The sequence below is a fragment of the Bos mutus genome, chromosome 25 (genome assembly GCF_027580195.1).
Source record: "Bos mutus isolate GX-2022 chromosome 25, NWIPB_WYAK_1.1, whole genome shotgun sequence".
Classification (NCBI taxonomy): Eukaryota; Metazoa; Chordata; class Mammalia; order Artiodactyla; family Bovidae; genus Bos; species Bos mutus.
In genome coordinates this window covers 4,030,215-4,055,985 of record NC_091641.1, presented here as the reverse complement: position 1 = coordinate 4,055,985, position 25,771 = coordinate 4,030,215, and the positions used below count along the sequence as shown (strand labels likewise).

Sequence of the window (25,771 nt, the reverse complement as noted above, 5' to 3'; positions counted from 1 at the left end):
CCCTTCCCTTTTCCATTCTCCAACCATCATCAAAGTATATATTGCGCCTCAAGGAATGTTTATGAGAACAAAGCAGGGAGACATCTGCAAGAAACACCACAGGCCAGGCGTCTTGTTGTATCCGGGCTGTAAACTTAGCATCAAGCTCCGTGGCTTACACACTAACACAAAATAGAATTACAGTTTTCAGGATTTGTCAGAAAGAAAACATCTGCTGAGAAATACTCTTCTCTGAAGTACACTTATCTCCATTTCACCTACCCAGAAAGGAGAAGAGCTTGGCAAGGCCTCAGTGGCAGATCGCAATGAGGGCGAGTGTGTGTGTGTGTGTTTGTGTGTGTGTGTAAAGTTTTGTTTATTTTCTTCAAATCAGTGTTCCCTCTTGATGTAGAAAGACCACGCACTATAGGAAAGTTAATGCTTTATATTTTCTCATTCATTTGGAAGACACTTGCATTAACTTTTGCAAAAAGATATCATTTGATATTCCAAATCCATATTCATTTTTATTACCTCAGTGTGTTTTGCTTGCTGGTATGCATCAGCCTCTTTGCTACTTGTTTGTTTCTCTGTGTTCTCATTAGATTTAAATTAACTGTATGCAGATATGTGATCAATAACTTTTCTTTTTGTAGTTAATTTCTATCCAGTTCTGTTCATTCTATTAAATAACTTCCCACTCACCAAAATGTAAAGTAATTGGGGGAGAAAAAACCACTTTCACTCAAGAGGCATACCTTCTTTCTACAATTTTACTGTTCAATGATGATTTTTCAAAATTTGTAATACATATATGTTGTTTTGATTAGCTGTATAGTAACAATAATTACAATCAACATGTAATTCACATGAAATTTTTTTAAGTGCTCAGAATATTTTGGTCAAAGGATATTCTTTTAAAATTATCGTTTATATATTGTATATTTTTATTTCAGAGAAGTATGTTGGATAATAAATGATGAGTATCTTTCAGGTATGGACACATGTCACATTAGAATAAAATTCTGTGGGGTGAGTAGATTTAATACTCAAGTTCAAAGAGTAAAAAGAAACCATATGAGAGTTCTGTTCATTTTTAAGAAATAAATATTGTGGATATCAAAATAATTATATTATTTAAATTCCATTGGATACTTTTCAAACTGTGTGACAGTTTTATTTTAAAATGCCAAAACATACACCGTGCCATTATTACATGTGCAACTATTTAAACTTCTCTGTGAGAGAACATCTTTTGTGTCAACTTAAAAATATGCGAGGAGACTAAGCTTTTTGCATGGCTCTTTGCACCAGCAAATTTACCTGCTAGCCTGACACACCCTGGATAATCCCCAGGAAGACAAAGCGCTGTTGCTTGTACTGAAGCAGGATTCACTTTATATTTATATATGGTTCATTATATATGCACCATTGAAATAAAGTAGATGCTTCACTACCGTTTCACCAGAAACTCGTTAAGAAGAAATGGGTTATTCTGAAGCAAAAATGGTTTAGGTTAGACGTGATGAATTATTTTCTTTGCACTGAGGGCTTCAGACACTGAGATGGGTTATCAAGGATCCATTGTATTTTGTCATCATTTTTTTCAAGATATAAAACCTGTCTAAAAGTCCTAGACTATTTTTTCAAATGACTCTTTTATCTGCTTCCTTCCAATAAGCACATTCAGCTGTCATATGTTAGCCTTCACGAGGCTGATGTAAGTCTCAAATTGAAAAACATGGATGTGCTATGAAACGGGAGCTGTATTCCTACCTAGCATTGAGGCCCTCTTTCTCCTCCACTCTACCCTTTGGTGTAGACAATGAAAATCCTAACCCTAAGAAAAGCAAATAGTATAAATTCAGCTTGTCCATCTTTGGCTAAAAATAGCACATTCTTTGCTGCTTGTGTTACAAACTGCAGGATGAATTTCAGTGAGTTTCAAATGTTACGTTAATCATACTGATGCTTGTCTCTGTGTTTAAGCACAGGTGTGGCTACACTGGGAAAATGAGAGTAGTTCAGTTATTAAACAAAGTTGCATAAGTGTCATAGGCAGATTTGTATTTTTTTTTCTCCCAGAAAATATTTACCGTAAATTATTTTTTCTGCTTTGGAATAAAAAATATTTTGTAATTATATTCAAAATATATGTGTGTATGTGTGTGTGTGTGTGTGTATATATATATATGCTCAAAATTTCTAGTGCTAGGCACTCCAGCACGAGGAATAATTGGATACTTTGCTGAGAATCTTATAGTCTCCTTTCGTGATCTATCTTCTATTACAGTATAAACAGTAGAAATTTGATGGATATTTATTTTTCATTTCAGTGAAGAATAGGAATGGTTAAGGGGAAAGTTACTTTTTCTTATTTCCTATAAAGGGACAAAAATTCTACAATATCAATAAAATTTAATAAATACCTGGGAATAACCTTTATAGGAAATGAGTAGAGTATGAAGAAAAATAGAAAACCTCACCGAGAGATATAAGGGTGAATTCTAGATAGGAAATCTAAACAACCATAAAGCTGGACAGAGTATACGGAATAATTGTTTTCAAGATACTGGGCCTCAGGCAACCGAAGGTGTGATACCTGAGAGATGGAAAACCAGCACGGTGAGCCCTCTGATTGCCCGACTCGCCGCCCTGAGAGAATTTCCAGGCTGTGGCACAGAGAGGGAGAACACAGGTGAAGCCGGGAGGCACCAACCCCTGAGGTGAGGGGGCCGAGAGTTGAGAGAGATCAAGGCAGAGGACTGGAGGGCGGAGAGCCACACAGAGAGAGAGAGAACTCTGGAGATCTGCAGAGGTTTTTTTTCTGAGTAGTAGATTATTCGCCAGCACATTCGTGTAAGGAGACTGCCCAAGTCCAAGAAACCAAGTACCCAAGAAGTGGAGGCAGTCGTTCCCAGGCTCACACAGGGCTGGGTTGAGTGCCTTTTCTCAGCAGCCAAACTGAAAATCCTCAAAATTCACGGCATTATTGGATAAGGTAACAGAAGGCTCTTGGGTCTATAGTGGGGAGTTACTAACCCTGGACCAACTACAGCTCTGGTCCTGCCTTCTACTATTAAGTCACTTCAGTCGTGTCCGAGTCTGTGCGACCCCATAGACAGCAGCCCACCAGGCTCCCCCGTCCCTGGGGTTCTCCAGGCAAGAATACTGGAGTGGGTTGCCATTTCCTTCTCCAATGCATGAAAGTGAAAAGTGAAAGTGAAGTCGCTCAGTCATGCCCAACCCTCAGCGACCCCATGGACTGCAGCCTTCCAGGCTCCTCCATCCATGGGATTTTCCAGGCAAGAGTACTGGAGTGGGGTGCCATTGCCTTCTCCGCTGGTTCTGCCTGAGGAATCTTAAAAGACCAGAAAGGATCAAACTGTTTCTAAGTATCTTTGCAGTAGTGGTGCACAAAGCTCAGGAATATTAATAGGAATACAAAAATAGCACCAAATACAATACCATCAGAAAACAGGGTAAAATTCACAATGTCTGGAATCCAGTCAGAGATTATTAGGGATGTAAAGAGGCAGGAAAGCATGATCCAAAATGAGAAAAATCAATCAACCAAAACCAAACCAGAGGTGACACAGATGTCAGAATTCGTAGAGAGTGGTATTGAGACACGATAACTGTATTCCATGTGATCAAAGTTAAGTAGAGACGTGAAAGATATTAAAAGGCAGAAGATATTTCTAAGGATGAAGCCCATAACATCTGAGATGGAAAGCACAATGGGTGAGACTCTCAGCAGATTAGACATTGCAGAAGAATATATTAGTAAACTTAAAAACATAGCGATATAATGGGCTTCCTGGGTAGCTCAGCTGATAAAGAATCCACCTGCGATGCAGGAGACCCAGGTGTGACTCCTGGGTCGGGAAGTTCACCTGGAGAAGGGGTAGACTACCCACTCCAAAATATTTGTAAACTTAAAAATAGAGCAATGCAACTACTCAAGACGAAAGGCAGGGACTTCCCTGGCAGTCCAGTGGCTAAGATTCTGGGTTTCTGATGCATGGGATGCAGGTTTGCTTACTGATCAGGGAACTAAGATCTATGTGCTGTGCAGCTCGGTCAAAAACAAATAAATAAAAATGAAAGAAAAAATAAATGAACACAATGAAAAGACCATTAGTGAATTACAGGACAACTTCACATGGCCTAATATATGTATGAGTTGAATCCCAAGACAGGGGTGGTAAAGTATTTGAATAAATAATATTGAGAAATGTTTGCATTTGATGAAAACTACAAACTCATCAATGCAAGAAACTGAGCAGATCCTAATAATGGAGTTACTAGCCAGTATAATAAGAAAAAGAAAAAGCATCTAGATTGTAAGAGGATATGTAAAAATGTCTTATTGAAGGTTATGTGATTGTAGAAAATGTGATATTGTCTTTAAAAAACTGCTAAAATTCACATGTGTTTAGCAGTGTGATAGGATACTAGATGTGGAGAAGGCAATGGCACCCACTCCAGTACTCTTGCCTGGAGAATCCCATGGGCGGAGGAGCCTGGTAGGCTGCAGTCCATGGGGTGGCGAAGAGTCGGACACGACTGAGCGACTTCACTTTCACTTTTCACTTTCATGCATTGGAGAAGGAAATGGCAACCCACTCCAGTGTTCTTGCCTGGAGAATCCCAGGGACGGGGGAGCTTGGTGGGCTACCATCTATGGGGTTGCACAGTCAGACACGACTGAAGCGACCTTAGAAGCAGCAGAAGCAGCAGGATACTAGATGAGCACATGAAAGTGAAAGTCACTCAGTCGTGTCCGACTCTTTGCAACCCCATGGAATACACAGTCTATGGAATTCTCCAGGCCAGAATACTGGAGTGGGTGGCTTTTCCCTTCTCCAGGGGATCTTCCCAACCCAGGGATCGAACCCAGGTCTCCTGCATTGCAGGCAGATTCTTTACCAGCAGAGCAACCAGGGAAGCCCAAGAATACTGGAGTGGGTACACTGTCCCTTCTCCAGTGGATCTTCCTGATCCAGGAATCGAACCGGGGTCTCCTGCATTGCAGGTGGATTCTTTACCAACTGAGCTATCAGAGAAGTTATAGATGACCATACAAGTCACTTATATTTTTGTATACTAGAAAAGAATAATCTGCAATTTATTAAGATTTATGATTTTTATAAAATATATAAAATTTATTTTGTAAAATAAAAACAAAAATATTTTTTAAAATATCTTCAAAAAAATCTTAGAGATGAATATGACAAGGTGTTTGCAAGATTTTTATACTAAAAACTATAAAGCATTGCTTAAGTTTCCTAAAAGAAGACCCAAATAAAAGGACAGATATGCCATGTCCACGTGTCTAAAAACTTAGTATTGCTGCCATGTCAGACTCTCCCAGATTGATTGATTGCTTGGCCGTACCCTTTAGGCTTAACACCCCGAGACAGCACTTCATCACTAAGTCATGAGTTAGACTCCTCTACCTGTTTTTTATTTTCAGTTCAGTTCAGTCTCTCAGTCATGTCTGACTCTGTGACCCCATGGACTGCAGCACGCCAGGCTTCCCTGTCCATCACCAACTCCCAGAGTTTACTCAAACTCATGCCCATTGAGTCAGTGCTGCCATCCAACCATCTCATCCTCTGTCATCCCCTTCTCCTCCTGCCTTCAGGCTTTCCCAGCATCAGGGTCTTTCAAATAAATCAGTTCTTCTCATCAGGTGGCCAAAATATTGGAGTTTCAGCTTCAAAATCAGTCCTTCCAACGAATATTCAGGACTGATTTCCTTTAGGGTTGACTGATTGGATCTCCATGCAGTCCAAGGCACTCTCAAGAATCTTCTCCAACACCACAGTTCAAAAGCATCAGTTCCTCAGTGCTCAGCTTTCTTTATAGTCCAACTCTCACATCCATACATGACTACTGGAAAAACCATAGCTTTGAATAGACGGACCTTTGTTGGCAAAGTAATGTCTCTGTTTTTTTTTAATTAAATTTTTTTTGAAGGATAATTGCTTTACAGAATTTTGTTGTTTTCTGTCATACCTCAACATTAGTCAGCCATAGGTATACACACATCCCCTCCCTTTTGAACCTCCCTCCCGTCTCTCTCCCCATCCCCCCCGTCTAGGTTGACACAGAGCCCCAGTTTGAGTTTTCTGAGCTACACGGAAAATTCCTGTTGGCTATCTATTTTAATGTGGTAATGTAAGTTTCCAAGTTACCCTTTCCATACATCTCCCCTCCCCTCCCCTCTCCCCAGTCCATGAGGCTATTCTGTTTCTCTACCGCTGCCCTGTGAATAAGCTCTCAGTGTCATTCGTCTAGATTCTGTATACATGTATTAGAATATGATATTTATCTTTCTCCTTCTGACTCACTTCACTCTGTATAATAGGTTCTATGTTGTCTCTGCTTTTTAATATGCTGTCTAGGTTGGTCATTGCTTTTCTTCCAAGGAGCAAGCATCTTTTAAATTCATGGTTGCCGTCACCATCTGCAGTGATTTTGGAGCCCAAGAAAATAAAGCCTATCACTGTTTCCATTGTTTCCCCATCTATTTGCCATGAAGTGATGGGACCAGATGCCATGATTTTAGTTTTCTGAATGTTGAGTTTTAAGCCAACTTTTTCACTCTCTTCTTTCACTTGCATCAAGAGGCTCTTTAGTTCTTCTTTGATTTCTGCCATAAGGGTGGTGTCATCTGCATATCTGAGGTTATTGATATTTCTCCCGGCAATCTTGATTCCAGCTTGTGCTTCATCCAGCCTGGCATTTCTCATGATGTACTCTGCATAGAAGTTAAATAAGCAGGGTGACAATATACAGCTTTGACATACTCCTTTTCCTATTTGGAGCCAGTCTGTTGTTCCATGTCCAGTTCTAACTGGTTGCTTCTTGACCCGCATACAGATTTCTCAGGAGGCAGGTCAGGTAGTCTGTTATTACCATCTCTTTCAGAATTTTCCACAGGTTTTTGTGATCCACACAGGCAAAGGCTTCAGCATAGTCAATAAAGCAGAAATAGATGTTTTTCTGGAACTCTCTAGCTTTTTCCATGATCCAGCAGATGTTGGCAATTTGATCTCTGGTTCCTTTGCCTTTTCGAAAACCAGCTTGAACATCTGGAAGTTCACGGTTCACGTATTGTTGAAGCCTGGCTTGGAGAATTTTGAGCATTACTTTACTAGCATGTGAGATGAGTGCAATTGTGCAGTAGTTTGAGCATTCTTTAGCATTGTCTTTCTTTGGGATTGGAATGAAAACTGACTTTTTCCAGTCTTGTGGCCACTGTTGAGTTTTCCAAATTAGCTGGCATATTGAGTGCAGCACTTTCACAGCATCATCTTTTAGGATTTGCAATAGCTCAGCTGGAATTCCATCACTTCCACTAGCTTTGTTCGTAGTGATGCTTCCTAAGGCCCACTTGACTTTGCATTCCAGGATGTCTGGCTCTAGGTGAGTGATCACACCATCGTGGTTATCTGGGTTGTGAAGATCTTTTTTGTATAATTCTACTATGTATTCTTGCCACCTCTTCTTAATATCTTCTGCTTCTGTTAGGTATATACCATTTCTGTCCTTTATTGTGCCTATCTTTGCATGAAATGTTCCCTTGGTATTTATAATTTTCTTGAAGAAATCTCTAGTCTTTCCCATTCTATTATTTTCCTCTATTTGTTTGCATTGATCACTGAGGAAGGCTCTCTTATCTCTCCTTGCTATTCTTTGGAACTCTTCATTCAAATGGGTATATCTTTCCTATTCTCTTTTGCTTTCACTTCTCTTCTTTTCTCAACTATTTATAAGGCTTCCTCAGACAACCATTTTGCCTTTTTGCATTTCTTTTTCTTGGAGATGGTCTTGATCACTGCCTGTTGTACAGTGTCACGAACCTCTGTCTGTAGTTCTTCAGGCACTCTATTTGATCTAATCCCTTGAATCTATTTGTCACTTCCACTGTATAATCATAAGGTATTTGATTTAGGTCATACCTGAATAAGACACTTATTCCTTGGAAAGAGAGTTATGACCAACCTACATAGAATATTCAAAAGCAGAGACATTACTTTGCCAACAAAGGTTCGTCTAGTCAAAGCTATGGTTTTTCCTGTGGTCATGTATGGATGTGAGAGTTGGACTGTGAAGATGGCTGAGCGCCAAAGAATTGATGCTTTTCAACTGTGGTGTTGGAGAAGACTCTTGAGAGTCCCTTGGACTGCAAGGAGATCCAACCAGTCCATTCTAAAGGAGATTAGCCCTGGGATTTCTTTGGAAGGAATGATGCTAAAGCTGAAACTCCAGCACTTTGGCCACCTCATGCGAAGAGTTGACTCATTGGAAAAGACTCTGATGCTGGGAGGGATTGAGGGCAAGAGGAGAAGGGGATGACAGAGGATGAGATGCCTGAATGGCATCACTGACTTGATGGACATGAGTCTGAGTGAACTCCGGGAGTTGGTGATGGACAGGGAGGCCTGGCATGCTGCAATTCATGGGGTTGCAAAGAGTCAGACACGACTGAGCAACTGATCTGATCTGATCTGATCTTATCTGAATGGGCTAGTGGTTTTCCCTACTTTCTTCAATATAAGTCTGAATTTGTCATTAAGGAGTTCATGATCTGAGCCACAGTCAGCTCCTGGTCTTGTTTTTGCTGACTGTGTAGAGGACTACGGAAACAGACTCTTCGAAGGCAGAAACAAAACATTGTATTGCACCAGGACACAGGAGAAAGGAGCAATAACCCCACAACAGACTGACCCTGACTTCCCCATGAGTGTCCAGGAGTCTCTGGTGGAGCTGTGGGTCAGCAGTGGCCTGCTGCAGGGTCAGGGCACTGAGTGCATGGGACCTTTTGAAGGCAGTCTCCATTATCTTTCTTACCTCCACCATAGTTTGGCCTCAGGTCAAACAACAGGGAGGGAACACAGCCCCACCCATCAATAGAAAATTGGATTAAAGATTTACTGAGCATGGCCTCGCCCATCACAACAAGACCCAGTTTCCCTCCCAGTCAGTCTCTCCTATCAGGAAACTTCCATAGGCCTCTTGTCCTTATCCATCAAAGGACCAACAGAATGAAAACCACAATCACAGAAAACTAACCAAACTGATCACATGGACCACAGCCTTGTCTAACTCAATGAAACTATGAGCCATGCTGTGTGGGGCCACCTAAGATAGACGGGTCATGGTGTAGAGTTCTGACAAAATGTGGTCCACTGGAGAAGGGAATGGCAAACCACTTTAGTATTCTTGCCTTGAGAACCCCAAAAACAGTATGAAAAGGCAAAAAGATAGGACACTGAAAGATGAACTCCCCAGGTTGGTAGGTGCCCAATAGGCTACTGGAGATCAGTGGAGAAATAACTCCAGAAGAATGAGAGAGCCAAAGCAAAAAACAACACCCAGTTGTGGATGTGACAGGTGATGGAAGTAAAGTCTGATGCTGTAAAGAGCAATACTGCATAGGAACCTGGATGGTTAGGTCCATGAATCAAGGCAAATTGGAAGTGGTCAAACAGGAGATGGTTAAGAGTGAACATCAGCATTTTAGGAATCAGCGAACTAAGTTTGACTGGAATGGGTGAATTTAACTCAGATGACCGTTGTATCTACTACTGTGGGCAGGAATCCCTTAGAAGAAATGGAGTGGCCATCATAGTCAACAAGAGAGTCCAAAATGCAGTACTTGGATGCAATCTCAAAAACAACAAAATGATCTCTGTTCGTTTCCAAGGCAAACCATTCAATATCACGGGGCAAGTTTATGCCCCGAGCAGTAATGCTGAAGAAGCTGAAGTTGACGGTTCTATGAAGACCTACAAGACCTTCTGGAACTAACAGCCAAACAAGATGTCCTTTTCATTATAGAGGACTGGAATGCAAAAGTAGGAAGTCAAGAGCTACCTGGAGAAACAGGCAAATTTGGCCTTGGAGTGCAAATCGAAGCAGGGCAAAGGCTAACAGAGTCTTTTGTTTTGTTTTTAATCTGCTGGGTCCCCTACTCATTGTCCGTTTTCTTAAGTGAAACGTAACCAGTTGGTTTTGTCACCAACCAGCCAAACTGAGGGTCACCCCCCTCCCCCGCGCATTTTCCCACAGAGGGCCGAGTCCCCAGGTTGTTCAGCTTCCCAACCTTGTTTCTGGTCATTCCTCCTGGTTCACTGTCCTCTGTGAGCTGCCCAGCTCACAACAACCACAGTGGGTTGTGGTTTGGTCGGATGAACGAACTAGTCTTGCCCACTTGGACTAAAGTAAGCAGAATCCCTTATAATCTCACACTCTTAACGCTTGGGGTAGCTTTCTTATTTCCTGGAGCCCAAGATGTGAATGGCTGGGCACTAGGTGTAAAGCTTTCAGCCTAATTTTGGCCTTTCTTCTATATTACAAAGCTATATTTAAAGCCCTGGAATTAGTAAATGAAATTCTCATTCCTAAGGCATCAGGTCCTTTTGTCAATTTGTTTATAAGGAAGGGGAAGATAAACTCTGGCAGGGAAAAGTGGGCAGACTCTTCTCATCTCATTCCTAGTCAGAGCATCCCGTGCTGAGTCCCAGGCTTCCGTGGTGTGAGCCTGTGCTGCCTTGTTTGACCTTGACCTCTAATATTAGTTGTGCGTCACAAGGCTTATGTTCCTCCTACCCAGTTGTGTATTGTTTATATGTATTTCTGATTTTAATTGACTATCTTTTCAACTCCGTGTGGTCATAGCAGATATGATTCTTTCCAGAGAATTTCTGAAGCAAAATTATCATTGAACTTTTAAAAGTTCTTATTGGAGATGATTTGGATTTAGACAATTAATCCCATTTGCCTCGTTTATCTAATCATCATTGTCAAATCTAAGAACTTTAACCAGAATGACCAAACAAGTGTGTACATAATTGTCGACAAATGCTTCCAACAAGACAAGTGAAAGCTTTTTAATTTGTTTCTAATTCACTTATGCTAATATTGTAACACTTAATAGCCTAGGTTCTCTTTCCATTGTGTTTGGTGTGGATCAATTTGACTGTGTAGGAACTGACATTTCTCCTCATATTTTAGCCCTTCATATAACGGTCTTAGATTTTTTAATGTCTCTGGAGAACCTGGCAAAATAAAGAATTAAGTAAACAGATGGAATAAAGGATATTTAGCTCTAAAAAAACCCGAGGTCTTTCACAAAGATTTCTGAGGCTCTGTTCTTCCTCATTTGAGAGGTGTTTTCTCCTAATCACATATCTGACAATATTTTCAGACATGTGTCTGTATTTCCCAAAATGTGAATTTCTGTTTTTCTGTCCCTTGTTTGGTGACTGAAGCTAGGAATGGATGAAGAATGAGTGATCCCAAAACAATGTTCCCATTAGAGAAAATCACAAAAACCACAATCCCAGAAGAAGATATTTTGAAACTTTTCAGTGTTGACTCTTGAAATCTTGAACTGGTTTTTATACGTGAATACACAGTTCACATGTAGTTACTGGTCTGTGGATACTCAGCATCCACTTGTTCTCTGGAGTGCTTGCAGTCCCCAGATATATGTTCTCAAACAGTACAACAGACACACAGGTGCTTCCTAGCCCAATCCCAGAAGGGACTGTCTGTTGCCCCTTTCAACTTAATACAAGTTTTTAAGTAAATAAAATTCAGATTAGAGAACTTTTGAGGATATAATGGTCCCGTTGACTAACTTCCATCTTTATTATACTGTTTACTTTAACTTCATACCGATTAACTCTTGAAAGAAATTCAAAACGTAACCCTTAACGTCTAGGACATATTAGTGAGCTGGACAATGCTTCAAAATTCCATCTCTTTCTTAACAAGTTTCAGTCTGGATTTTTCATTTCACTATTTACTTGAGGAAAAAATCAACTATAGACTCATTCTACTTTTGACTGTTGCTATGTTTTAAAGTTTCAAATAAGAAATTTTTAAAAATGAAATTGAAAATACAATTATTTGTCATCTTGTTTCCAAAAATAGAATTGAGTTAGTCCCAAGAAGGATATAAACAGCCTAGTTTTGTTTTTTGTTTTTTTTCTTAACACTTTAAAGAATGAAGGACTTCCCTGGTGGTCCAGTGGCTAAGACTCTGCACTCCCAGTGCAGGGGGCCCAGGTTCAAAGCCTGCTCAGAGAACTAGACCCCACGTGGTGCAACTGGAAGTTCTCATGCCTCAACTAAGGATCCCACTGACGCAATGAAGACCCAAAGCAACCAAATAAATAAAAATAAATATTAAAAAAAATAACGCTAGACTTTGGGCCCAAATAGGAAAGTTTATTATAGAACTTGGTTCTTTATTTTCATGGAAAATAGATATTTCCATACCAGTGTAAAAAAACTAAAGTTGTGGGGAGTAGTCTTGTCTGCGGTGGCATAAAATGAATGTAGGCCCCCCAAAAAGAAAAATAAAAACATATCTAATTTAAATGGGTATGAAAAATCGTTCTTGTGGATTGAGTTACATCCCTTGCCATTAGAGGGAGAAGTATGGCTTTTCTTTTCTACAAGGAGGATGTAATTTTGTTATTCTGAACTTGATAGGTTTTTGTAGACCTGTGTGCTTAGAGCATCTAACTCTTGTTGGGAATAACTGTTCAGCAGTAACTGTGCTGAAACAGACAGTATTTTGTCAGATACTTTCTAAGATTTGAGTGGCTCTTGTTAGGGATACTCCACATTATATGTTAATTAGTCTCAGTTTCTTGGGCACTATTTACCACTTAATGATTCTTAGTGGTTAACCAGGAAGCCATGATTTTTTAAAAAGAGATTATTCAGTGAGGCATTATTGAGGTTTTTCTGTGACCATTATGAGTACCTAGTAACTTAAGACGTTTTTTCAACCAAAATTATGTCAGCTACATTCCGGGGAGTTCCAGGACAAGCCAATCAAACCCTCTCTGAAATAAAGGAAGTTTTTACCTGGTCATTGGGTTGCTCTCACAGTCTCAGGGCTGGCTTGACATTAGGCAAGAACAGAGGGAAGTGGGCCCACCAGAGCCAAATCACCCCTATTGCCAGCCCCATCGGGTCCTGCTGCTGCTGGTACTGCCGGACCCTGGTTCCACCTGATTGGCACTGGACACCTGCCCCGTTCCCCTGACCCAGGGCTCCTTGGTGCCCTGCCGCTGTGCTATTGGACAGATGCTCTCTTAGCCCTGCTCCTGTGTCACCAGTCCCAGATCTAAATGTCCAGACTGTGTGTGTTCAGGGACCATGCACTATCTCATTCCTGTGCCCTGTTAATGGAAGGGTCTGCCTCTACCAGGACTCAGAGCAGAGAATTCTCCGAACACAGGGACACGGTGCAGACCCTGGGCACGCAGTGTCAGTCACCCTTTCCAGGGAGGGCTGGTCGAGCAACTGTTAGGACGGAACTGGGCCTAGAACTGCTGCTTAGAGGAAGTCTAGGCTGTCGCTGTTGCCCATTTCAAGTGGCAGTTCAGAGCTGAGGTACTCTACGTACCAGAAAGAACATTTAAACCTTGGGTTTGTTGTGATTTTGTGTTCGATTTTCTTTAATTTGCTCCTCCTGATAATGAACTGGGCCTGGAAAAGGTTCTGTTGGTCTGGTAGGTTCTGCCATGAAACAGTGAATACAAATGTTCCCTGCTGTGCTTTTTTGAAATGGGAGCAAGCATTTTCTATATTTTAGTGGCATATGGTGCTAAGATTTTATCACGCTTTCTTACAAAGAGTCAGGGAACTTTCTTTGCTTAAAAGTGTATGTTTGTAAACAATAGGCTTGCGCTGAATATTCCCATCTGTTGGGTGAACATAATTTGTGTAGGAATTCCTGTATTAGGTGGAATACTTTGCAACTTTTTTGTATATTTCTTTTCCCTGGTGAGACATTAGACTAAGAGACAGTACAAAGCAGCATATGCCTAATATTCAGTTTTGTGTCTGCTTCTCCCTGTTTGAAAGCAGTGCTGTTTTTGCATATTAGTACATAGGATTACGATAGAAATTAGTAAGAATATAAAAGCTATTCAGGGTATTCCAAAAATACAAAATATTAATAACAATCGTATAAATGTGGTTAAGTTGCAATCATGAAACTGTTCTTGTATTTTTTCAAATATGTACTCCAGTAACTTCTGTTATTTCTTTTCCAAAAACTTTTCTTGATTTTGTTTTAACCTAATCTCAAAACTCCTCCTTATTATAATCACAGTATATAATAATCAAAGGTGCTCATTCTTCTAGTCTTGATTTGTAATTTAAATAAATGGCATTGACTCTTTGTGTTCAGTTTGGTATTGTTCTGATTGTCTTCACTAATTAATTTTCTGTTTGAGAAGAACCATTCTTCAGTATAGAATAAATTTTTGAAGACTAAGGCTCAGCAGTATTTTTTCATAAAATATTTTATTAATCTTGCCATAATTATGATGATTAATATTTGCTTAATACTGAATTACCTGTATTTTCCAAATGTTTTATTCACTTAAAAATTATGCCTATCAGTTCCTTTTTCTGGGTGACTAATTGGACATACTTGAGTAAAAAGATGAGCAATTAGTTGAATATAAGTGATTTCAAGGTATGTGTAGGAACTGAGCAAATAAAGCACATGTTACTTGGTGCCTTTTACCTGATAATTATTATTTTTTTTACATTTCTCTGATTATACTTTGTAAGAGGAAGTATTTTTAAGTTGACGATACCTGTTACTAGATAACTAGGTATCTATTAGCGGAGCATTTGTTAGAAAAGGATAGCATCATGGTGTCTTCTCTTTTTGGGAAAGTAGGCGCCTATTTGACTGGGTTCAGGCTCTCTTTTTCCTTCTTAGGATAGCACCCTTCCATGTGTAATAAGTATCCAGAACTCAAGTCTTGATTCTTGGTGAACATAGCTTAGAAACCTATTAAATGTGCTCTCCTAGGTAGCATGAGAGGTTCGAGCTCCGGAGCTGCTCACCTCAAGTGGTCCCCCCTTGTCTCCTGCTTGTTTATGGAATTAAAAACATCTTGGGTTACAGGGAGCTCAAAGCCAGTGCTCCGAGGGATGGGGGCAGGGGAGGGGAGGGGAGGAGGGAGGCTCAAAAGGCAGGGGACATGTTTACAGGGAGCTCAAAGCCAGTGCTCAGAGACCACCTAGAAGGGCGGGATGGGAGGGCAGGGGAGGGGAGGACGGAGGGAGGCCCAAAAGGGAGGGGACGTGTGTATACCTATGGCTGACTCATGTTGATGTATGGCAGAAACCAACACAGTATTGTAAAGCAATTATCCTCCTAGCCAAAAAAAAAAAAAAAAAATCCCTGAATTATAAAAAAACAGGGCTTTTATGGAGACCATATCTTCTAACTACCTTTTCCCCCCTGTAATATTTACTGATCTTTTTAGAAAGGCATTGATTTGAGGAATGGTTATTTATAATCATAGGAATGGAAAATACAAATAAAAGAAACTTTTAGTCAATCAGGAAAGATTTTAAAGTTAATATCAGGCCATATGTGTAGAAGAAAGGCAGGTGTGTGGAGTGAATGTTGCCCAAAGGCTCTGCTCTTTGTGGGGAGCAGAGCTGTGTCCTGGTGTCCCTCTCGCTTCGCCTGAATGAGGCCTGTGTCTCATCCCGCGTTGTCTGAACTTTGATGCAGGAGCACATAACTGTTGCAGTTCTAGAAAGAATTTTTAGAAATTCTAAGAAAAGGAATTATAAAAAAAAATCAAAAGGCCTAGTTTAAGTGGAATGCTTTTCAGCTTTTTAACAGTTATCTTTCATTGAGGCCATTTTGAGTGATGTGTCTACATGATGGCATGGGGTACAGCGGTGAACAAGACGGGTCCATGGGGTGTGGGGTAGTCACAGCCTAGTTGGAGAGACAAACAGCCATTACATAGCCTCACAGATAAACTGCGGTTGCAGTGAGCCTGTTGGTCAGCAAAGGGGTGCATAGATATTAGTTTACCAAAATTAAAATATTTTTGCTGCTAGATACCAAAATATACTAGATTGGGTGTCATGGCTGGCTGTGTAGTTATACAACCATTAACACTGCTTTTTGCTGTTTGGCAGGTACGTTATTCCATCTTTGCAAAGGCTGGATGCCGGGTTTTACCGCTGCGTTGTTCGGAACAGAATGGGAGCACTCTTGCAAAGAAGATCGGAAGTTCAAGTCGCATGTATGTGCACAGTGAAAACATCTACAAATGTTAAACAGTGTCTGTGGGCACGCTAATCAAAGTCACCTTTGACCATGGTGGGAGTTGAGTTTCTATCTCGGGTTCTATTTGGAAGAGGATAATTGCTAAAATTGGTTGAGAGATAAGTAAATACCGAATGCAGCTGGTCCGACGATGATGGTGGGGCTGGTGAGGTGAATGCCACTTCTTTCAATTTAGGAGATAAGGCCCCGTGGAGGATAGGAAAAATGAGCAAGATGCTTTCTGCTTTATGAATTAGCTGCTCTCAGCTTTTGTTATATTCAGATTCAAATGTTTTTAAAATAAAAAAGTTAAACTCAGATAAGATTTTGTCTGTTCGTAGCCAGTTCTCTCCAATGATGATTTGTTTAGAAATCCAACTGCCCAAGTCCACGGATAGCATGTCTCAATTCTGGAGTGAGTTAATAATTCTCTGCTGGGCAGACCATTTTAGAGAATGAAACTTTTAAAAGTAACCAGAGGGGATATCAGAAGGCAGGGACTGGAATTTTGGTGTAGTGTTTAGCAGAATGGTGGAGAGGGGAGTCGGCCAATTCAAAGCATTTAATACTTCAGTATTAATATTTAGTTTTAATACTTTAGTCCAAAATCTGTGACGGGTAGGGTCCATGTAAAGTGGCCTGTAGGCTTTATTATATTCTGAATTTATAACCAAAATGTCTCTTTATTTAAAAGAAAGCAAAAAGTGTTGTCATTTTAAATTGCATATTAATGCCTCATAATAGATTTTAGAGAATTCTAAAGAGCTCCTAAATTGGGTCACGTCAACCAATGATGAAGGTATTTTCTCACTTGTCATTTTGACCTCAGTTAAGGCTTGCAGTTTTCAGTGTTACTGTATAAAATAAAATAATTTCTAGTTATTCTACTTTTCCCCTGTAATTACTAGTGACTGTGTACGGTGCTGATGCTATACGTGTTTAGTTTTAATTACTAGGAAGACTTCATTTTTCTGAATTGTGGTGGTGAAGTCACTCAACTAAACCTGTCTGCAGAATAATTCAGAATTTTTATTCAATTGAATAATTGAAAACAATTCATAAATAAAAAATTAAGGTCAGTACTCAAAATATATTTGAATAAGCTTAGAATTTATTATAATATATTAAGTACTAGTTTATAAAATTTAATTTTGGGCTTTTTTCTTGCTATCCTTTATCTCTAGGGCTAGACTTTCTTATCTCTAATTTCTCTCTTTGATAACAAATTTCACTTTACCTGTGAATATCCTAATCCGTTTCATTGTTTCATATGTTTCCTAGACTATTAAATACTGCTTGCAACATAGTAAATACTTTCTTCTGAATCACAAATTCATTGATAATAGAGATGTTTTCTAGACTGTTCCAAATGTATATGAATTCCATACCCATGTGTATATACATATATCTGTAGCTACTCATAATATGAAAATTTTTCAAACCTTTCAGATGGTACTAATTTTAAAATTGGCCACATATACCCACATTGTAATGTCTGGGTTTTTTCCTGTGATCCTATTTTTTAAATGCTCTAAACCAGTAAGTAGCACAAAGACTGGAACAAAACCTACCTGCCCCAAATGAAGTCAGTAGCATGGGGTTTAGAGAACTCTCCAAAAGTGAACTAATGGTTAAAAAAACACTTCTCCCGGAAGATTCTTTCAGGAAGCCTTCACCCCAGAAACAGCGGCGAAGCTGAACAGGGCTGCCTGGGCAGAACCGGCGGCAGAGGTCTGGGCGGTATCCGAAGGCATTTTCTTAGCGCTTCTGAGCAAATGCTTCATGCAGCAGGAGGATGCTTTCCCACAAAGACGTCAGTATTAAAATCGGTGGCACACGTGTCCTTGTCCTGTTGCGGCAGCAACACAAAGACCACGGAGCTCTGCTGACGCACGCGTCCTGTGGGCCCTCTGGAGGCCCGCGGCTCCTGCCCTCGCTTCTCCCCGCCCCCAGCCTGCACTCATCGGCAGGAACGCTCCTCTGTGGTCTCACTGCTCCATGAGGGCGACGTCGGTGACTTTGCCATAAAACAGAGTGTCCATCTTTGACCTCCCTCCCTCTCAAAAAGAGTCTTCTGGAACTTAGAAGTCTGATTTTCCTCTACAGATATGGGAGATTTCACGGATGCAGACGAGAGACGAGTGGTCTCGGAAGGCCGCGCAGCCGTCCTCAGCTTGCCGCCCATCAGCAGCTGCCCCCGGCCCCAGGTGACGTGGTTCCGAGACGGGCACAAGATTATCCCCAGCAGCAGGATGTAAGTTGTTCCAAACCTGCAGTTCGAAACACGTCTCGTGACACCGGTCGGTACCACTGTACATATTAAGTGTGCCAATTAAGCTTCAGAAAGAGTAACCTGGTCTCCTAGACCTACTTCGAGCCTTAATCAAGAGCTATTTTAAGACTGGCTTGGACATTTTTAAGCAGTTTAAGGAAAGCCTCATGTAATGTTATTCTCCAGTATAGCACATGCCCTAACTAAAGCACCCTCACTCACTCTTTATGGTGGTTTTTTTTTTTCCTTTTCTGAATGCACTTTTTTGAGATGCCATTGTCATCCTGAGTTGTACTGAGCTCCAAGTACTAATTTAATGAGTTCTGGTATTTACTTACAGAGCTGTAGGGTTTTTCCCTCTTTTTACTGAGCCACATTTGATACTACTTTCTCTGACGATAAAACAGTAATTACTGCTTATTTCTCTTTATCCTTTTATCCTACCATGACAGTTTTATTTCCCTTTGTCTAATTAGTGGTTCACCCATCTATTGCAGAGCAGTTGCTTTGTGATTAGATAAGCATTATTTCAAGGTGTTCTTGCCTATCTCCCATTTAAGATATTTATCTAATGCAAGATAGTTTCTGCATTTGAAAGCTTTAAGTGATTAAAAAGAACATTTCGGATATATTTCATAAGTGGGCATTTTGCAATGTAATTTAAAGATAATATACTGAATATAAAGGTTTTGAGGATGGACATTTCTGAAAGGATCATGAAATGCTATAATCTTGGGCTAAATGTCAAATATTTATGCCATCAGATGGTTGCACTCAGGAAAAAAAAACAAAAACTGTGAGAAGAAAATGGTTTTATTTTTTTCCCAGAAAGGTTATGTGTAAGAGAATTTGCTGAATGGTTTTTCAAATATGCTTTCTCCCCACTTGACCGTCCACTCGGTCCTGTCTTTAAGCCCAGAATCCCCACTCTTCTGCCTGGGCATCAGAACTCTGTTTGTGCCTACATAATTCTTAAGCTTATTTAGCAAATGTTTCTATCCTGGTTATTGAAAACAGGAAAAATACTGAAATATGTAAAAGCCATATTTTAAAATTCTAGTAAAAATATAAATTACCTTGGGAAATGGGATAACTTATGCCCTTTTTCTGTATTTTATTGAAACTTGCTTAGGTATCCACCTTTATATTGATTCCAATTATAACAAATGCCTCTGGAATTGGCGTGAAACAGAGATAAGGGATCAATTTCTCGTTTTCTTAGAGGGTGGTGGGGCTGAGAATAAGGCAGCTGAGGTAGATTCCTGTGCAGTGTTCTGGAAGGTCCTTGTGTTGAGCACAGTGTGGCTGGGCACGGGTGGAAAGAGTCAGTCCTCGGAAGGGCGGGTAGGTTGACTTAGGCTTCCCCTCAAACACTGGAGCTTCTAATTAGTGTCTGTGGTGGAGGATTATTTTCATTCAGTAGCAAATAACTACAAAGTAATTCATTTGTTAATCCATTGTCTAGCTATGTTCCTGAGACAACATTTATTCAAGTACAAAAGGATGCAGAAAGAAATAACAACTCTTAATTTTGTAAGCTTGTTTTTTTTTTTTTTTTTTTTAACTTGTGATTTCTTGCTGAAGACTGCCTAATTCCTGGTGAGCCAATAACACAAAAGATACTCATAGGGCTTTAACTTAGTGTCATAGCAGACAGTCTGCTTACCACCATGAAGTGACTGATAAATCTCCAGTCTCAGTAGAGTAATATGCCTGATGGCTTCTTTTTTTTAAGAGATGAGATGAGGCTGATTATGGATATTTACACTTTCTCAAGGCCTTTTAGTTTCGTATTTTCCACCTCATCATCACCCCCATATTTATTAAGTGCCTGCTGTGCGAGGTGTCATAAATCAGTACTTGCGTAGTTATCCCCACAAGTTTGTGCGTCGTTCACAGATGTACCACTTGACGCGTCCGATGGAGTCCAGCTCAGGCCTCAGTTGGAAGAGCACTCACGCGTCGCCTCTGCCCAGATGGCGGGCGGGCGAGACTCAGACGGCACCAGGCCTGTTCTTGACCGTGAGAGGCGTCACTTAAAATGAAGCGATTGGCTCAAGGTGTTTCACGCCTATTGAGGCAGCCCAGACCTCTCCATCGGCTTTTACCGATTCCTGGGGTCAGCGCCCTAACACACGGGAGGGATGGACCGCCGTCAAGGGAAGGAGGGGCCTCCTCACCTTGCCACCCCTTCCCCGCCACGCTTTAACATTATCTCATAACCTGAGAAATGTGAGCTTTAGGCTTAAAATTAAATGACTTTTTTTTTTTTTTTTTTTCATTTTCAAGGGAAAAGGTGAGTCTAATGTTTTTCAACTTGAAAAATTAGTTGAATAGTCTATTAATAATACTAACAGCAGCTATTATTGAGTACTTTAAACATATCTTCTCTAATCCTCAGAGTCGCCTACTGAGGCAGGTATAATTAGCTATCAGAACTGAAGACTGGAGTTGTTAAATGACCCACCCAAGGGCGCATAGCTGACAAATGGCAGAGTCGGGGCTCTAACCCAGGTCTGCCGACTCTACATCTCAAGCTCTCTTCTGCATCAGGCCAATTCTTCGTTTCACTTTATTTTGCCGAACCTTCTTCGTGCTTTTGATTTATTTTTTCCTTTTACTGCTTTCATCTTTTTCCTCCTGTTTTAGAACAGCAGCTTTCAAGTTGAAATACTGTAGGTTAGCCTGGGTTTGCCATGAGCCACAGGCTCACACAATCACACGCCCACGTCAGTGAACATGCCTGCATGTGTGCTGTTTGTCCTCTCTGTATTGGGTCTGTTGGTCCCTATCTTCAGAAATTCTTGACAAAGAGAAGGCAAACACGCCCTTCTAATTAAGGTGTAGACATTTGTTTTGGATTGTTTTGTTAAGAGTGACATCCCCTTGGATGGCCAAGGGGATCCAGTCATTGGACAGTTGTGTATACCACTTTCAAGGTTAGCAAAGGCAGCTTGGTGAACCTTGGGGGTGGTTGCCGTTTTGTTACTTATAGGCTTTACAGTGCATATGGACCATACACGCCAGGGAACAAAGCCCAGAGAGTTCCATCGTATCAGTTAAGATGCTCTTGGCTGCAAGTCACAGAGGATGCCTCTGGCTAAGCACCAAGGAAGCACGTTGGAGTGTTTGGAGAACTGCAGAGCCTGGCCAACCGAAGCAGACGGGGTGGCAGCCAGGGCCCCTCCTGAGGCCCGAGGAGCAGGGAGCAGGACCTCCCAAGGGGATGCAGGTCCCAGTTCCTGAAACTGTGGCGTATGGGCGGTAACACGGCAAAGGGACTGAAGGCAGAGGGCTCCACAGGGGACTGATACGGTGGGAAGGTAGGGGTCTCACCTGGAGGCAAGTGTCTTGGGTCTGGAGCAGTTAAGCTGAGGGTCTGTCCCTGTGACCAGCATGTGGCAGACGTGGCCACTTTCTTTCAACATCTCCCCTGGAGACGTTAGCTAGCGAGAGTCACGACCCTGCCCTGTGTCTGTAGATGCTGTCTCCTCAAGGGGTTTTCACCTCCCCTGAGTCCTGACCATCTAAGATGTCTGTGTTTATCGCCCTCCTTGGCCTGGTGCTGTGCAGAGCAGAGATGCAATACTGGAAAAACGGAACAAATGAGGAATGTGAAGGAAATTCCTGTAGTAGTATAAACATCCTCACCAAAACAGGGGGGTAGGGGAGAGACATAACAAACCTCAGGAGGAAGTGGTGCTAACGAAGGTGAAATATATCTTGGAAAAGCAAACAATATTTTGAAAGAGAATAAGATATACTTAGAATTTTGAATTGGTAATTATAGGTTTTATTTATCTGAAAAGATGAAAAAAGTGCTTATGTGTTTTTCTGATTTACTGAATCCAAACAGTTAGTTTGCTATCTTTGCACGTCAGAGATGAGTATAGCCTTATCTTATAAGTATAGTCTACTTTGATAATAAAATTGTTCTGTGTTATTTCAGCTTAGATATATGTTCTTTGTTTCCTTTTATTTCTCAAAATATGAAATGTGAATGCTGATGTCATTCAGTACTCCTCTTACCTCCGGGAGGTAATTCATGTTGGTAGTTATCAGATTAGGACGCAGAAACGTGTTCTGTGCAGTGCCATTCTTCTGCTTAATTGCAGGTTCTTACTCTCAAACTGCACCCTTAGCCTACCTGACGGGAATGTGTAAGCACAAGTGTACAGGCATGTGTTTTCCTAGGAATGCGAGGTTTATAGACTAAATATTTCAAACCTGCAGTCAGTTTTGTGAGATGACTTGCTCAGAATGAGCTGAATTGTGAAGTATGGGCAGGAAACAGCATCCCAGGTGACTTGAAAACAGTCTGACTCATGATTGTCCATGCTTAAATACTCCAGCATCCATTAACCTATCACCATTTCATTTCAGGCACTGCAAGAAAGGTGTATTTAAATTAGCGCTTGTATTGGGAGTCACAACTTAATGCTTGAATGAAGTAGATCTGGTTGTAATAATATTTTTATAGTTAACTGGGCTTTCAAAATAATATGCTTTTAAAATTTTCATATTATGTTTTATAGGCATTTTGTGAATGTTTATAGAGTATGTCTATACGTGTGAATTGAGCCATATTTGTATAAGTAAAGAAGACTAGGAGATGCGAGCTCCAGACCTGCTTCCACCATTAATTCTGACCTTGGGAAGATGACTTACTCTCCTTTGCCTCCATTTTCTCATGTCAAAAATGAGGACAGCATCGTTGGTAGCCTCTGAGGTCCTTTCTGGTGTCTGCACCAGCAATGCTCAGGGCCAGGCCTGCCTCTCCACTGCTCTTTCTTCCTTCCTGCATGTAGTAGTTACTTGCTGAGCACTTGTTCTGTGCCAGGCACTGTTCCAGCTGCTCAGGCCAGGTAGGGGCCTGAGGACATTGGAGCTTCTGCTCTCCCGGAGTCATGGTCCAGCGTGGAAACACAGGCGTATCCAGAGGATGATGAAAGTGACGAGGGGTGTAGAAAGGTGGGTGGGAGAGAGCTGAGCAGGAGCGGGGTGTGGCCAAGGACGCCTCTGTGCAGGTGAGGCTTTAAAATCCACTTTGTTGAGTTGTAATTTACATACAACAGGACATACAGATTTTAAGGACACAGGTTGATGAATTTTAGCAAGTGTATACACGGGTATTATCACCCTCCTAATCAAGTTGCCTAGGACAGTTCTTACCCCCGGTCCCGCCACACTCTGCCCCTAATCTCACTCTGGTACCATAGGTTAGTTTGCTTATTCTAGAATTGCTTATAAATAGAATCACAGAATACGGAATCCTTTGTTTCTGCCTTCTTTTGTTGGACATGATTTCTGTGATATTTTTGAGGTGCTGTTGATAAGTATTGTTTTTAGGTATTTTTTGAGTGCTAGGCGCCGCTTGAAGTGTTTTCTCTGTACTGATTCACCGAAGCCCCACAGCAGCCCGGTGGGTTGTATTGTTATTAACATTACTGTCACTCTGCTGAAAGGAGCAGCGACAGAGAGAGGCCAACAGCTGGTCGGTGCTGAGCCCACACTTTGCCCCTGTGCCCCACTGTACTCTTGGGCTCCTGTCCGAAGGAGGAGGAGCGAGCCATGCACAGATCTAGAGGACGAATATTCTGAGCAGTGGGGTCACATACATGCAAATCCAGGACAAAGCCTGTCGCCTTTGCTAACTGGTGGTCTGGTGCTCAGGGCATTGTGAACAGAGAGTGGACAGAGAAGGGGCCCAAGAGGGGAAATGGGATCCTGGAGGTGCCAGAATTTGGGAAAGAATCTGGGTTGTATTCCACGCACAGTGGTACATCTTTCGAAGTGTTTCTGGGTTTTATTTTTGGAAATTTTTTTGAAATTGTGGCAAACTATGTGTAGCCTGAAATCTACCTTAACTATTTTTCTCTGTAAATTAAGTGTCATTAACTGTATTCATTTTGCTGGGCAGCCATCATCACCACCACCCCACCTTTGGAGCCCCTTCATCCTGTAAACTGAAACACTGTCCGCGTTCACGCTTAGCTGTCCGTCCCGCCCCCAGCCCCTGGCATCCACCCTCCACCTTCTGTCTCCAGAGTTTGATGCCAGCTGCTGTTGTTTACTTGCTCAGTCATGTCCAGCTCTTTGCAACCCCATGGGCTGCAGCACACCAGGATTCCCTGTCCTTCACTATCTCCTGGGATTTGCTCACACTCTTCTCTGTTGAGTCAGTGATGCCATCCAACCATCTCATCCTGTGTCATCCCTTTCTCCTCCTGCCTTCAATTTTTCCCAGCATCAGGGTCTTTTCCAATGAGTCGGCTCTTCGCATCAGGTGGCCAAAGCATTGGAGCTTCAGCCTTAGTATCAGTCCTTCCAATGAATATTCAGAATTGATTTCCTGTAGAATTGATTGGTTTGATCTCCTTGCTGTCCAAGGGACTCTCAAGAGTCTTCTGCAGCACCACAGTTTTTAGGCATCAGTTCTTCAGCGCTCAGCCTTTTTTATTGCCCAGCTCTCACATCCATACATGACTACTGGAAAAACCATAGCTTTGACTATACAAACCTTTGTTGGCAAAGTAATGCCTCTGCTTTTTAATATGTTATCTGGGTTTGTCGTAGCTTTTCTTCCATGGAGCAAGCATCTTTTAATTTCATGGCTACAGTCACCACCTGCAGTGATTTTGGAGCCCAAGAATGAAGTCTGTCACTGTTTCCATTGTTTCTCCATCTACTTGCCATGATGTGATGGGACCAGATGCCATTATCTTAGTTTTTTGAATGTTGAGTTTTAAGCCAGCTTTTTCATTCTCCTCTTTCACCTTCAAGAGGCTCCTTAATTCCTCTTTACTTTCTGCCATAAGGGTGGTGTCATCTGTATATATGAGGTTATTGATATTTGATGCCAGTAGGTCCCTCATATGAGTGAAATCATATAATATTTGGTTTTTCCTCATTTTTAATCAGACTTGGTATTTGGGTTAATTGTGGATTCGTATGCAGTGGTTAGGAGTCACACAGGGAGCTCCCATATGCTTTTTAGCTGCTTCCCCACAAGGTTGTGAGACCTTGTAGGGCTGTTGTGCAGCATCACAGCCAGGATATTAAGGCTGATACACTCAAAACACAGAATATTCCTGCTACGCTGCCTGTTTATATCACAATCCCTTTCCTCCATCCCTCATCCGTGCCCCAAATTCTGACAGTCACAAAGCTGGTTTCCATTTCTGTAATTGTATCATTCAGAGAATGTTCTGTAAATGGAATCATGCGGTCTGTGACTTTTTACCGTTGACTTTTTTCATTCAGCATAGTTCTGATTCGTTCAGGTTATTGCAGGTGCGAGTACCAGATTCCCTTTTATGGTGTGGTTTTCCATCGTGTGGACATACCACAGCTCATATAACCGTTCACCTGGTGAAGGACACTTGGGT

The 25,771-nt window shown here is 41.3% G+C and overlaps 1 protein-coding gene across 1 annotated transcript in view; it reads left to right on the top strand.

Moving 5' to 3' along the window:
• Window positions 1-25,771, top strand: part of SDK1 (sidekick cell adhesion molecule 1) — a 743,568-nt gene that overhangs the window by 283,992 nt on the left and 433,805 nt on the right. The window contains exons 5-6 of the mRNA XM_070363134.1: window positions 15,982-16,088; window positions 18,218-18,365. Coding sequence (XP_070219235.1) covers window positions 15,982-16,088; window positions 18,218-18,365 — 255 coding nt within the window. The remainder of the gene's footprint in view (window positions 1-15,981; window positions 16,089-18,217; window positions 18,366-25,771) is intronic.